The sequence below is a fragment of the Telmatherina bonti genome (assembly GCF_933228915.1).
Source record: "Telmatherina bonti genome assembly, chromosome: 13".
Taxonomy (NCBI): domain Eukaryota; kingdom Metazoa; phylum Chordata; class Actinopteri; order Atheriniformes; family Telmatherinidae; genus Telmatherina; species Telmatherina bonti.
The window spans coordinates 40344284-40358462 of NC_136611.1; the positions used below are offsets into that span (position 1 = coordinate 40344284).

Sequence of the window (14179 nt, forward strand, 5' to 3'; positions counted from 1 at the left end):
AACAGACAAACCCAGGACAATATTAGGAGAACTCTCCACATTATTGAACAGTTTCAAAACAGAAAATTAAATGCTATGGTTCTTAGTCTTGACGCTGAAAAAGCTTTTGATTCGGTCCGGTGGGACTTTCTATATTTAGCAATGGAAAGATTTGGATTCTGCAGTGATTTTATAAAATGTATCAGGTGCTTTACACCTCCCCCAGTGCTAGAATCAAAATAAACGGAAGCCTATCCAATCCCAAACAGCTACAGCGCGGGTGTAGACAAGAGTGCCCTGGAAGCCCAAACTTATTTAATTTATTTATAGAACCTTTAGCACAAGCGATACGCCAGGAGACCCTATTAAAAGGTATTCAAATAGGTGGGAAGGAATACAAAGTCTGTTTATACGCAGACGATGTACTGATTACCATTACAGATCCCAGCTCTGGTTTACCAGTCCTAATGAAAATGTTACAATTATATGGTTCATATTCTGGGTATTCCCTTAACATTCATAAAACGCAGATCATGACATTTCATTTTCATCCTGAACAGGAGTTAGCGTCGAAGTATAATTTTAACTGGTACTCTGATTATATAAAATATTTGGGTGTGTGTTTACCTAAAGATTTGTCACAACTATATGATAAGAACTATAACCCTGCTACTAAAAAAATGATCAGTGACCTCGACAGCTGGAGCCTGCTTCCCCTTGACATTGGCAACAGAATACAGGCAGTCAAGATGAACATACTTCCTAAACTATTATACCTTTTTTTGTCTTTGCCAATACCCATCTCTGATAAACAGTTTAGGGAATGGAATAAACACATTTCAAGGTTTGTTTGGCTTAAAAAGAGACCAAGAGTCAAATTTTGCACATTGCAGTTGCCGAGGGAAAGAGAGGGGCAGGCCCTACCCTCTTTACGAGACTATTATGTATCATCACAGCTGAGGCCACTGGTCTGTTGGTGTAACCCATCTTATGATGCGAAATGGAAGGTAATTGAGTCGTCTCTATCTAATGTGCCAATTCAGTCAAGATTAGGCCATATTACTGCTGAAAGTGGAAACTATTTGACAACCAGCCAATAGATTAATTTGACACTTAAAATTTGGAAGTCAGAGGTAAAAAAATTGAAGCTCCAGGAGGAGGTTAAAATTCTTAGATGGCCAGCATACGATCCTGACTTCTTACCTGCTTTACAAGATACCAGATTTAAACATTGGACATTATATGGCCTAACTGCTGTTTGCACAGTACACAAGAAAGCAAATCTGATGTCTTTTGATGCTTTATGTGAGTTGTACGGTTTGGAAAAACACGATTTTTTTAGATACTTACAGCTTCACAATTATATTACTAAAAGAATACAGAATACCACTGTTGAAGAGTTTTCATTATTTGTTAACATCTTTATCAGTGCATATAAATCAGCAAGTCTCAGAAGTCTTTTTAGTAAGCTATACCGTAGTTTGATCATACTTAAAACAGATTCAACAACTTACATAAAGCAAAAATGGGAAAAAGAAATGCATACTGTAATTACAGAGGACATGTGGGAGATTCAGTTTTCATCCACCAACTCCAACACTTGGAAGGTTTTTTGTTGGAAAACACTTATTTGCTTTTTTATTACACCTAAACAAAAATCTAAGTTTAGTATGGGCTCTGCACACTGTTGGAGGGAATGTGGCGAAACAGCAGCGGACCACGGGCATATATTTTGGTTATGTCCAGTTATTCAACCCTTCTGGGCAGAGGTGACAAATGTAATCTCCAAAGTGCTAGGTTATAATATCAGCTGCTCTTTCACACTACTATACCTTGGATGTAGTCCAGATGAGCTGATTACAGATGATATGTATCTCCTCAAAATCCTGTCCACATCAGCAAAGAAGGCTATCACAAAAGAAACAGCGTCCTACAATGAGACTCTTTATTTCCATTGTTGAAAACATTAAAGTTATGGAACTCATGACTTATACTTTGCGCCTTCAACAAGACCTAGGAACAAGACGCTGGAGATAATGGCTGAACTATGACAGTACCTAAAACAAAAAAAAGGGTTAATCTTATGTAAACATTTTTTTTGTACGTGCCAATTATTGTATTAGATACCCCCTGACCTCTTCTGTGTTTTGTTTTTCATAAATGAAAATGTTTACAAATAAAAAGTTACAAAAAAAAAAATAATGCGGCGGTCTCTAAACTAGAAGCTGTTAGTGGAATCCCGTGGTCTACTGCTGCCAGTCTGACTGGATACCATCTCACAGACACGGTGGGACAGAACCAGACGCGCCATTCCTGTAGAACTTGTACCAGGAGTTCTGGTCTTCGTGAACAGGATCACGGGACATTGTGCTGCATTACAGAGAGAATAATTGCATGTGATTTGTGATCATATTTCCATGTTCACACAGAAAACTGATCAGTTTTCTATGAAAGCAGCTCTACTCTGATCTCCTCCTGGATGACCGAGCTCCTCACCCTATCTCTAAGGGAGAGCCCGGCCACCCTGCGGAGGAAACTCATTTCAGCCGCCTGTATACGAGATCTGGTTCTTTCGGTCACGACCCACAGCTCATGACCATAGGTGAGGGTAGGAACGTAGATCGACTGGTAAATCGAGAGCTTCGCCTTCTGGCTCAGCTCTTTCTTCACCACGACAGACCGGCGCAGAGTCTGCATTACTGCAGATGCCGCACCGATCCGTCTGTCGATCTCACACTCCATCCTTCCCTCACTCGTGAACAAGACCCCGAGATATTTAAACTCCTCCACTTGAGGCAGGACCTGACTCCCGACCCGGAGAGGGCAATCCACCCTATTCCGGCTGAGGACCATGGTCTCAGATTTGGAGGTGCTGATTCTCATCCCAGCCGCTTCACACTCGGCCGCGAATCGCCCAGTTGAGAGCTGGAGATCACGACCAGATGAAGCCAACAGGACCACGTCATCTGCAAAAAGCAGAGACCCAATCTTGAGGCCACCAAGTCGGATCCCCTCAACACCTCGGCTGCTGTGGATCTCATCCACCCCCGGGGCCTTGCCGCCAAGGAGCTTTTTAACCACCTCAGCGACTTGTAGTAGCTCTGACCTGCTATCTTGATTTTTTTAAAAGTACAAACTCTTCTGGCATACACACTACCTCAAATTAGGTAATTTTTTCTGAGGATTTCATGCCGGTTCGGAGGGTGTTCTGCAAGGAAGTTTTTCTGCTTTTTTTTCCTGTTTAAAGGCTTGTTATGATGAGTCTCCATGGCAATGAAAGACTTGTTTACAATCGGGATCAACTGATTAACCTCTCCCAAATCAGGATTATCAGCGAAACAACACATCAAATCCGGATGGAGTTGAAAAGAAAGAGAAGAGGATGCAGAGCGGGAGTCAGACAGCAAAGAAAACGATGGAGATTTAAACCATTTCTCCCGACTGTCGTCATGGGTAATGTGAGATCACTAGCTAACAAAACGGACGAGCTGGAGATGCTAACAAGGTCTCAGAAAGAATACAGAGAGTGCAGTATTATGTGCTTCACCGAGACATGGCTGCATGAACACATCTCCGACTGTAATGTGTCTGTACCGGGCTTTAAAACGGTCCGTGCAGACCGCAGTAGACAACACAGCGGAAAGCTAAAGGGTGGTGGAATTGCAGTGCTGGTTAACCAGCGTTGGTGTCATCCTGGACATGTTCCTGTCAAGGAGAAGATATGCACAAGGGACATGGAACTGTTAGCTGTGAGCTTCCGTCCATATTATTTACCCAGAGAGTTTACCTGTGTTATTCTGGTAGCGGTTTATATAATACCTGGTACCGCACCAGACACAGCCTGTGACGTCATCAGCTCTGTCGTTGCTCGGCTACAAACACAGCATCCAAACTCATTCATGGCGATCTCCGGAGACTTCAACAACGTCTCCCTCTCTGCAACTCTACCAACATTCCAGCAGTTTGTCAGCTGCTCCACCAGAGAAAATAAGATGTTGGACTTATTTTATGCAAATATGAATAATGGATCCAGTTGTTCTGCCCTGCCTCCTTTAGGAAGATCTGACCATAATCTGGTTCTTCTCACCTCCACCTACAAGCCCATCGTTCAGCAGCAACCAGTCATCACAAAGACTATCAAAATCTGGTCTGCTGAAGCTGAAGATGCTCTTAGAGGAGGGTTTGAGGCTACAGACTGGAACGTCCTCTGTGAACCTCATGGAGACGACATCAACGCCATGACTGAGTGTGTGACAGATTACATAAACTTCTGTGTGGACAGCATCATCCCAACAAGAACAGTGAGGTGTTTCCCCAATAACAAACCCTGGATCACCAGTGACCTGAAAAAGCTGCTGAACATCAAAAAGAAAGCCTTCAGGGATGGAGACAGGGAGTTATTGAGGGCAACACAAAAACAACTTAAAACACAAACTAAGAAGTGCAAGGAGGACTACAGGAAGAAGTTAGAAAGTCAGCTCCAGCAGAATAACCTGAGGGATGTGTGGTCTGGAATGAAGAAGATCACCGGCTTCAAGTTAAAGGGGGACCAGCCTGATGGAGGTCTGGACAGAGCTAATGAGCTGAACATATTCTTCAGCAGGTTCAGTTCACCCCCTACCTCCAGCCCAACAGACCACACACCCTCCATAAGCCCACTGCTTTCCTGTCACGCCTCCAATCTGTCACCCTGCAGCTCAGTCATGGACCAGAACACAGCTTCATCTCCCTCCACATCAGGACATCCTGAGACCTCCACCTTGTTTGTCTCCTGCAATCAGGTTAAGAAGCAACTTGAGAAACTGAACCAGAACAAGGCTGCAGGTCCAGATGGTGTCAGTCCCAGAGTTCTCAAGACCTGCTCAGAACAACTATGTCCGATTCTCCAGCACCTTTTCAACACCAGTCTGAGACAAAATAGAGTCCCAGTGCTGTGGAAAACCTCCTGCCTTGTTCCAGTGCCTAAAAAAACACAACCAGCTGAACCAAGTGACTACAGACCAGTTGCCCTGACATCTCACATCATGAAAGTCCTGGAGAGACTCTTACTGGCTCACCTCAACAAGCAAGTAAACACCTTTCAGGACCCATTCCAGTTTGCATATCGTAATGGACTTGGGGTTGAAGATGCCATCATATACCTGCTCCAGAGAGCACACTCTCATCTGGACCATTCAGGCAGCACTCTGAGGGTCATGTTCTTTCATTTCTCAGTGCTTTTAATACCATTCAGCCTGCTTTGTTATGTGAGAAGCTCCATAAATTCCAGGTGGATACCTCCACAACCACCTGGATCTATGACTACCTCACAAACAGACCCCAGTTTGTGAGACTGAAAGGTTGTGTGTCTGAGATGGAGGTCAGCAGCACTGGTGTACCACAAGGAACTGTACTCTGGCCATTCCTCTTCACTCTGTACACCTCAGACTTCCAGTACAACTCTGAGTCCTGTCATCTGCAGAAATACTCTGATGACTCTGCAGTTGTGGGGTGTATCAGGGATGGACAAGAAGCAGAGTACAGAGAACTGGTCAGTCAGTTTGTTAAATGGTGCGGTGACAATCATCTCATATTAAATAGCAGCAAAACAAAAGAGATGATTGTTGACTTCAGGAGGAAGAAGAATAAACAAAGCACTGTTTCCATCCTGGGAGAGGAGGTGGAGGTGGTGGAGGAATACAAGTATCTTGGAGTTCAGCTGGACAACAAACTGGACTGGAAATGCAACACTGACTACATCTACAAGAAAGGTCAGAGCAGACTGTACTTCTTAAGGAAGCTGAGATGGTTTAACGTCTGCACCAAGATGTTGCATATCTTCTATAAGTCTGTTGTGGAGAGTGCAGTCAGCTTTGCAGCATCTGCTGGGGTAGTAGCATCAGAACCAGAGACTTGAAGAGAATCAACAAACTGATCCAGAAAGCTGCTTCTGTGCTTGGAGTAACTCTGGAGCCGCTGGAGCTGATTGTCCAAAGAAGAATGCTGCACAAGCTGATGAAGATGATGGAGGATTCTTCACACCCTCTCCACAACACAGTGATGAAACAACAAAGTGTGTTCAGTGAGAGGCTTCTTCAGGTCCGATGTAAGACTGAAAGATACAGAAGATCATTCCTGCCAGCAGCCATCAGCCTCCGGAACAAGACCTCCTCAAATTAATGAGTATATACTACAATATTGAATTTCCCTTTGGGATTAATAAAGTACTTTTCATTTCATTTCATCTGTCACAGGGTGGACTTTCTGACCCAGAAGATGCCTTCAGTAAATGAAGTGGATCAGGAACTGCTAAGAGAGCAGATTGGCCGCTTGGAGAAGGAGATTTGCCTGCTCAGGTGAGGCTGGACGGCTTTCAGTTCCCTGACAACTGAAATCCTATTGTGCACTTCCGGATTGGCTTCACAACAAGCTGTGCTGTGTTGGTCAGGGAGAGGAAGGAGGAGGAACTGATTGGTGACCGATATGAGGAACATGACTGGCAGAAAATCTCTAACATTGATGTAAGTGAAGGTCCATGACATGAACAGAACCTGTAGAGCCTCTGTGCTGAAAACTCATCCTGTTTCTCAGTTTGAAGGGACCAAGGACCCGGAGGACATCCGGGCCTTCTGGCAGAACTTCCTCCATCCGTCCGTCAACAAAACCTCTTGGAGTAAAGAAGAGGTGCAGCAGCTGAAGGAGATCAGCACTAAACACCAGGAGAGACATTGGGAGAGGATTGCTGCGGAACTTGGGGTGAGGATGAAGACTCATCTGACCTGCTTCTGACCTAATCTGAACATCTGTCTATGTTCTTTCCTGTCCATCTGTCACATACCTTGTCTCTTTCCCATGTCTGACCTGTCTCTCTCTGACTTGTCTACAAGGATTTAACTTTCGAAGGAAGGAAGCAGATTTTGTTGTCATAAAACCAGCATTCTGGTACAACAAAATTCCTTCCAGTTGGGAAAGGTTCAGGCAGACTGAGCGCACTGGTTTTCTGTCAAGTGGTAAACTGCGAGGAAGAAAACATTATTTTACAGTGGTTCCGTCGGACTCCCCTGTCAAATTTCCTTTGAGATATTAAAATGAAGCCGCTCTCAACCAATAAGGCATGGCAACACCAATATCAGCAAACCAGGAAGAGAGCATGGTTGGTCTATACACAGCTGAGACCTGTCAGCATCAAATGTGCCGGAACTTTAGTTTAAACTTTTGGAAGAACTTCAGACTGGGCACTAATGACACGATGACCAGAAGTTATTTCTGAATAATTTAACTCCCTAAGTGTGGATAACAAGCAGATCAATCATATCTGAAAACATATTCCTTGGTCAACATGTTTATTTCTTACCTTGAAATTATAGTGTGATGCTTTTATTTTTTTTAACTTGTGCTACTTGTATGCCTACCTTCGCCATCCGTTTTGATTCCGTCGGCCTTGGTAACAGTTGAAGTACGTGTGACGTGTGAATCTCCTTGTAACTTGTCATAAGGGTTTTCTTTGAAGGTTCAGTGTGTAACTAATTTGGCTTGTTATTGGCAAAAATCAAGTATTGCTTTCATAAATAGGTATTATACCAAAATCTAATCACAACGGCAACCCAGTGGAATTGTAGCTTAGATGGCCGAGGTAGCGGCGCACCCAACAGGGTTAGACCCAACAGGGGTAGACCCGCACCCAACAGGAGTAGACCCGCACCCAACAGAGGTAGACCCAACAGGGGTAGACCCGCACCCAACAGGGGTAGACCCGCACCCAACAGAGGTAGACCCAACAGGAGTAGACCCGCACCCAACAGAGGTAGACCCAACAGGAGTAGACCCGCACCCAACAGGGGTAGACCCGCACCCAACAGGGGTAGACCCGCACCCAACAGGAGTAGACCCGCACCCAACAGAGGTAGACCCAACAGGAGTAGACCCGCACCCAACAGGAGTAGACCCGCACCCAACAGAGGTAGACCCAACGGGGTAGACCCGCACCCAACAGGGGTAGACCCGCACCCAACAGAGGTAGACCCAACAGGAGTAGACCCGCACCCAACAGGAGTAGACCCACACCCTACAGAGGTAGACCCAACAGGAGTAGACCCGCACCCAACAGGAGTAGACCCACACCCTACAGAGGTAGACCCAACAGGAGTAGACCCGCACCCAACAGGAGTAGACCCGCACCCTACAGAGGTAGACCCAACAGGAGTAGACCCGCACCCTACAGAGGTAGACCCAACAGGAGTAGACCCGCACCCAACAGAGGTAGACCCAACAGGAGTAGACCCGCACCCAACAGAGGTAGACCCAACAGGAGTAGACCCGCACCCAACAGGAGTAGACCCGCACCCTACAGAGGTAGACCCAACAGGAGTAGACCCGCACCCAACAGAGGTAGACCCAACAGGAGTAGACCCGCACCCAACAGAGGTAGACCCAACAGGGGTAGACCCGCACCCAACAGGGGTAGACCCGCACCCAACAGAGGTAGACCCAACAGGAGTAGACCCGCACCCAACAGAGGTAGACCCAACAGGAGTAGACCCGCACCCAACAGGGGTAGACCCGCACCCAACAGGGGTAGACCCGCACCCAACAGGAGTAGACCCGCACCCAACAGAGGTAGACCCAACAGGAGTAGACCCGCACCCAACAGGAGTAGACCCGCACCCAACAGAGGTAGACCCAACGGGGTAGACCCGCACCCAACAGGGGTAGACCCGCACCCAACAGAGGTAGACCCAACAGGAGTAGACCCGCACCCAACAGGAGTAGACCCACACCCTACAGAGGTAGACCCAACAGGAGTAGACCCGCACCCAACAGGAGTAGACCCACACCCTACAGAGGTAGACCCAACAGGAGTAGACCCGCACCCAACAGGAGTAGACCCGCACCCTACAGAGGTAGACCCAACAGGAGTAGACCCGCACCCTACAGAGGTAGACCCAACAGGAGTAGACCCGCACCCAACAGAGGTAGACCCAACAGGAGTAGACCCGCACCCAACAGGAGTAGACCCGCACCCTACAGAGGTAGACCCAACAGGAGTAGACCCGCACCCAACAGAGGTAGACCCAACAGGAGTAGACCCGCACCCAACAGGAGTAGACCCGCACCCTACAGAGGTAGACCCAACAGGAGTAGACCCGCACCCTACAGAGGTAGACCCAACAGGAGTAGACCCGCACCCAACAGGAGTAGACCCGCACCCTACAGAGGTAGACCCAACAGGAGTAGACCCGCACCCTACAGCGGTAGACGCGCTCCCAACAGGAGAGGGGGGGGGGGGGGGGGCCATCTGCCCTATAATCTGTTTTCCCTGTAGTTTGAAGCTAAAGGTGGATATTTAGTAGGTATTTTTGAAGAAAAACATTTCACGTCAGGATAACAGTATATCTAAAGTATGTGGTTCTAATGGGAGTCAATGGAACCAAATCGGTACCGAATGTGACAAATGTTTGTATTGTGCGTATATCCTGTTCTAGACACCTTGGAAAAAAAGCAATGGAATTGTAGACATAATGATGTTAGAAATATCCTGGCCGTGTTTTATACAATTAGCGTTTCAATTGACTGATATGTATTTTAATATTTAGAAATGTACATGTTTGGTAAAAAGGGTGCCCAGAGGGTTAAAGTGAAAGTCATACATTAATAACTAGGGAAAATTAAATAAAAAAAAAAACCCCAGAAGAACAGAGCAAACAATCCCAAAAACAACAAACCATGGGGGAACTGTACCAGAATATGTTACTCAGTATTTTGATTTCTGGCCACACCAACACAATAAGAAGCATAGGTGCATGTTAAAAAAATGTTAAAAAATATGTTGTTTCGCTCCAGAAGGGCTCTCTGTGCTGCTGTCCAGTCTGTAGATCCAGTGCCAGGACCTCCGTGTCGCCACCTGCCGCTGGCAGAGGAAAACAGTAAAATCCATGCCCAGCACATCACGCTGCCGACAACCTCAAAGCCAACCTGGCTTCTAGGTCTAGTTACTTACCTTTAAGCACACACTACAGAACCATTTCCCCGTATAGCCCCGATCGACTGCTAATCCAGCCTCCATCCTGCATCCTGCCTGACCTGTTAGATGTCTCCAGCTAGCAGAAGACCATCTTACCATGACTCTTGTTTTCTCTCTTTCTCTCTTTTAATCTTCTTCTTTCTTTGTTAAATCAGACGTTCTGGTTCAGAACAGCCAGTTCCTTAATATACCGTGAAGCCAAACGTCGCGTCCTGGATGTAAACGTTGTGTCGGTTTCTCAGCCTCTGGCCACTGCTGGGCAGCAGCTGCTGTGGAAATGCACAGGGAAGATGTAACTGTGTCATCGAACAGGATGGAGAGTTTTATGGTCAGAAAGTTACGTAATGCGTCTTTAAATGATAATGTAAACCTCCATCAGTCCAATCATGCCACCCCAGCTGCTGGCTTCACACACACTGTTTACACACAGTTTACATACACTTTACACAGTTTACACATAGTTTACAGACCATTTACACACAGTTTACACATAGTTTACGCACAGTTTACATGGTTTACACACCATTTAAACAGTTTACACACTCTTTACACACACTTACACAGTTTACATACACTTTACACACCATTTACACAGTTTACAGTTTTCACACACTTTACACACCATTTACACACAGTGTACACATAGTTTACAGACCGTTTACACACACTTACACATCGTTTACACACAGTTTACAAACACTTTAGATACCATTTACACAGTTTACACATAGTTTACACATAGTTTACACACAGTTTACACAAAGTTTTTACATAGTTTACTCACACTTTAGACACACTTTACACACACCTTACACACACTTTACACACCATTTACACAGTTTACATACACTTTACATACCATTTATACAGTTTACACATAGTTTACACACACTTTACACACAGTTGACATGGTTTACACATAGTTTGCACACACTTTACACACAGTTTAGACACTACACAAAGTTTACATACAGTTTACACATAGTATACACAGTTTACACATAGTTTTCAGACACTTTACACACACTTTACACACACTTTACACACACTTTACACACACTTTACACTCATTTTACACTCACTTTGCACACAGTTTACACACAGTTTATGTGGTTTAAACATAGTTCACTTTACACACACTTTACACACCATTCACACAGTTTGCACAGTTTACATGGTTTACACACCATTTAAACACAGTTTACACATAGTTCACGCACAGCTTACATGGTTTACACACTTTTTACACACACTTTACACACCGTTTATACACCATTCACATCGTTGACACACAGTTTACATACACTTAACATACCATTTACACAGTTTACACATAGTTTACACACAGTTTACCATGACACAGTTCGTCATGCTGGCAGAAAAAGGGGACTTTGTATAAGAAATTGTGCAAGTCTTAAACAAAAGTTTCATGAAATTGTGAGGTTTATTTGAGCTACTTGATTTACTTTATTTAAGATTTAGTTAAAATAAAGTAAATCATGAAAACAGAACTGGAAAATATTTTAGTTGTCATGAACTGTTCCATCAATATTGAGCTTTTGTACTGTATAGAGTTTTGCAAACTTAAAAACAAGAGAACATCTGTTCTCCATGCTTTAACCACTTCTGCCTCTGGCTTATAAACGTTTCTTCTGCTTTGATTTTATATTGTTCATATCATCTGTCTTGCAAGTTTTAATTTTAGTTTTAATTTTCCTTGTCTGTTAAAATACACTGAGATATTATCAGAGTGGCCTGTAATTTTTGCTGTTGTATGTTCTTGTTAAAGTGAATGTACGTTTTGCCTGAAATAACATTCTGCTTAGAATGGCACCTTTTATAAACACCAAAGTTAACTTGGGCCTGGAAAGTCCTCGTCTGGGAATACTGGGATATCAGTTCCTGGTGTAAGAGCCCCAGAGGGAAGTTTTAGGATGACGAGGTCCAGCAGGAGGATTAAAATAGATAGAAGTACTTTATTCATCTCAAGTTAATAAATTTAGTTGTTGCAGCATTCATGTACAGTTACGCTTCACAAACAAACTAAAACAGTATGAAATTAAAAATTTCATCAAAATAATTAAGTAAAAAGGTATGTAAATATGTACAACACAGTGTAAATAACCTGGAATGTAATATGGTGTCTCTTATGATGTTGTCTTTGACACAAGGATGATGCATTACATGGGGTGTCTGTAGGCGACAGAATAGATAGCGTGTGTGTAGGGAGGCAGTGTGTGCGCACGTATGTATGTGTGGGCGTGTGTGTGTGTGTGTGTGTGTGTTTTGGAGGGGTAAAAGGGCCTTGGTGCCCGGGGGGCGCGGCCTGGCTGCCATTCGGTGCCGGTCTGGGTGTCCTGGCTCTCCATTGGCGTGGGCTGTACCTTCTGCCTGCGGCGGGGGAGGGGGGGAGTTGCCTTCGGGCTCTTGGGGTCCTGGGGCCCGCACTCTGTCTGCCCTGGGTGGCCGGTGCCCGGCGGAGCCGGCCTTCGCTGGTCCGGGCCTGCTGGGGCCTGTTCCCCCTGACCTTGGGGGGCTCTGCTGGGACCCCCCCTCTGCCACCTCCTGGGTGGATGCTGGCTCCGGAGCGGGGGGGTGTTGGGATCTGTGATTGGGGACGGCTGCCAGCTGCTCGAGTCTCGGGGTTCTCCTGGCCTTCCTCTTGCCTGCGTGTGGGCGGGGCCACATTGGCATGATCTCTCTTCTCTGAACACGTTCCACTCTGTATGTTCTGCATGTGACACAGTCACTGAGTCGTCTGCAGGTTCATTTACTAACAATGGCTGGTTTTCTTCCTGTATGTCTGATCTAACTTGTGAGCTCTTGGTTTTCCTGATAGTTGATGGCTTCATCCTCCCGCAGGGGGAACATGACTCCAGTGTGTATAGGTGTATGGATGTGTGTATATACAAGTGGGAGTGTATGTGCTTACAAAATAAAAACAAATAAACCAAAGTTTTCTAGTTGGTTCAAAACCTCTAAGCTGCACAATAAAGTGTCTTTGACTCACTGGTTTCTTATTTCTTTTGTACCCGTATCAATACCATCAGTATTTCACAGCCCAACACATGAAAGCAATTTAACCGTCTCTTATTTAATGGTCGCGGGCCCACACACACACACACACACACACACAGTTACTCGTGCTGGTATGGAACTCAAGGATTGAAAGTCTCAGGGAAAAACACGTTGCAGGCCTGTAGGTCTTGCAAAACATAGAGTGCGTTGAAATAGCCGACCGCGGAATGGAGAAACGGTGCGGCGTCAGTCAGGATGCGTTGTCCACCATTAACTGCCTACACACGTATCTTTTCAATTCAATTCAACTTTATTTATATAGCGTCAAATCACAGCAATGCCATCTCAAGACGCTTTACAGACAGAGAAATAAACATAATGAAAGCCAATTCATAACAGCCTATATAAGGAAACCAACAGATTGAGTTGGAGGATCCAACTCCTGAGCAAGCACACTGGCGACAGTAGGAAGCCTCCTTGAGGTTTCTTTCACGAATGTGGTTGCGCTGCTTTGAGTCTTAATCTACATCCTCCCACTCGTGAAACACACAAGCATTCAGTCGTCAGTCCAATATTTCTAACCCTTTACATTTAATCTCTTCACGTCTGAAAATAATAACAGCAGTGAAACACATTCATAACAAATATATTTGACCCTTTTACAAATAAAGCAGTACAAAGTAAATCTTTATGGTGCTGTAGTGAGAAAATAACCCCAAAGAGGCTTTACTTTAGCCCCTAATTACTACAAGTCTACAAATATTTCATTCATAACGATCTACATAGTGTAACTTTAGTGTTTCCTTTATTTTTTTAGCACTGTATAAGTACTAAAGGTAACATGAAATGAAGAACGACGTCAAATTTCCACAACGGCTCATCTGTCTCTGTTCCTGATGTGTCTAATCTATGTGTACTAGTCTGTCTCTGACGCATCTACCTGTCCCTGAGGTGTCTAATCTATGTGAACTAGTCTGTCTCTGACCAGAACTGTCTGTCTGCTTATCTCATCCTTTGGTCTCAGACGGGGAGGACGGCTTTCATGTGTCTACAGATGTTCCAGCGCTTTGTCTCAGACTCTCTGAAGCGCGGCAGTTGGACTCCTGATGAGGACGCTCTGCTTCGAGAGTTGGTGGACAAGATGCGTATTGGAAACTTCATCCCTTATACGCAGAGTAATGA

General features: G+C 44.9%; 1 protein-coding gene across 5 annotated transcripts in view; it reads left to right on the forward strand.

The window, feature by feature from the left end:
• The window catches only part of snapc4 (small nuclear RNA activating complex, polypeptide 4), a 41053-nt gene that overhangs the window by 13348 nt on the left and 13526 nt on the right, over nucleotides 1-14179 (forward strand). For 4 of the 5 annotated variants that reach the window (XM_079250818.1, XM_079250819.1, XM_079250820.1 and 1 more), the window contains 4 exons: nucleotides 6213-6314; nucleotides 6407-6479; nucleotides 6550-6714; nucleotides 14022-14172. In XM_079250818.1, the coding sequence (XP_079106944.1) occupies nucleotides 6213-6314; nucleotides 6407-6479; nucleotides 6550-6714; nucleotides 14022-14172 (491 nt within the window). The remainder of the gene's footprint in view (nucleotides 1-6212; nucleotides 6315-6406; nucleotides 6480-6549; nucleotides 6715-14021; nucleotides 14173-14179) is intronic. The other variant, XM_079250822.1, reaches the window with a different exon arrangement.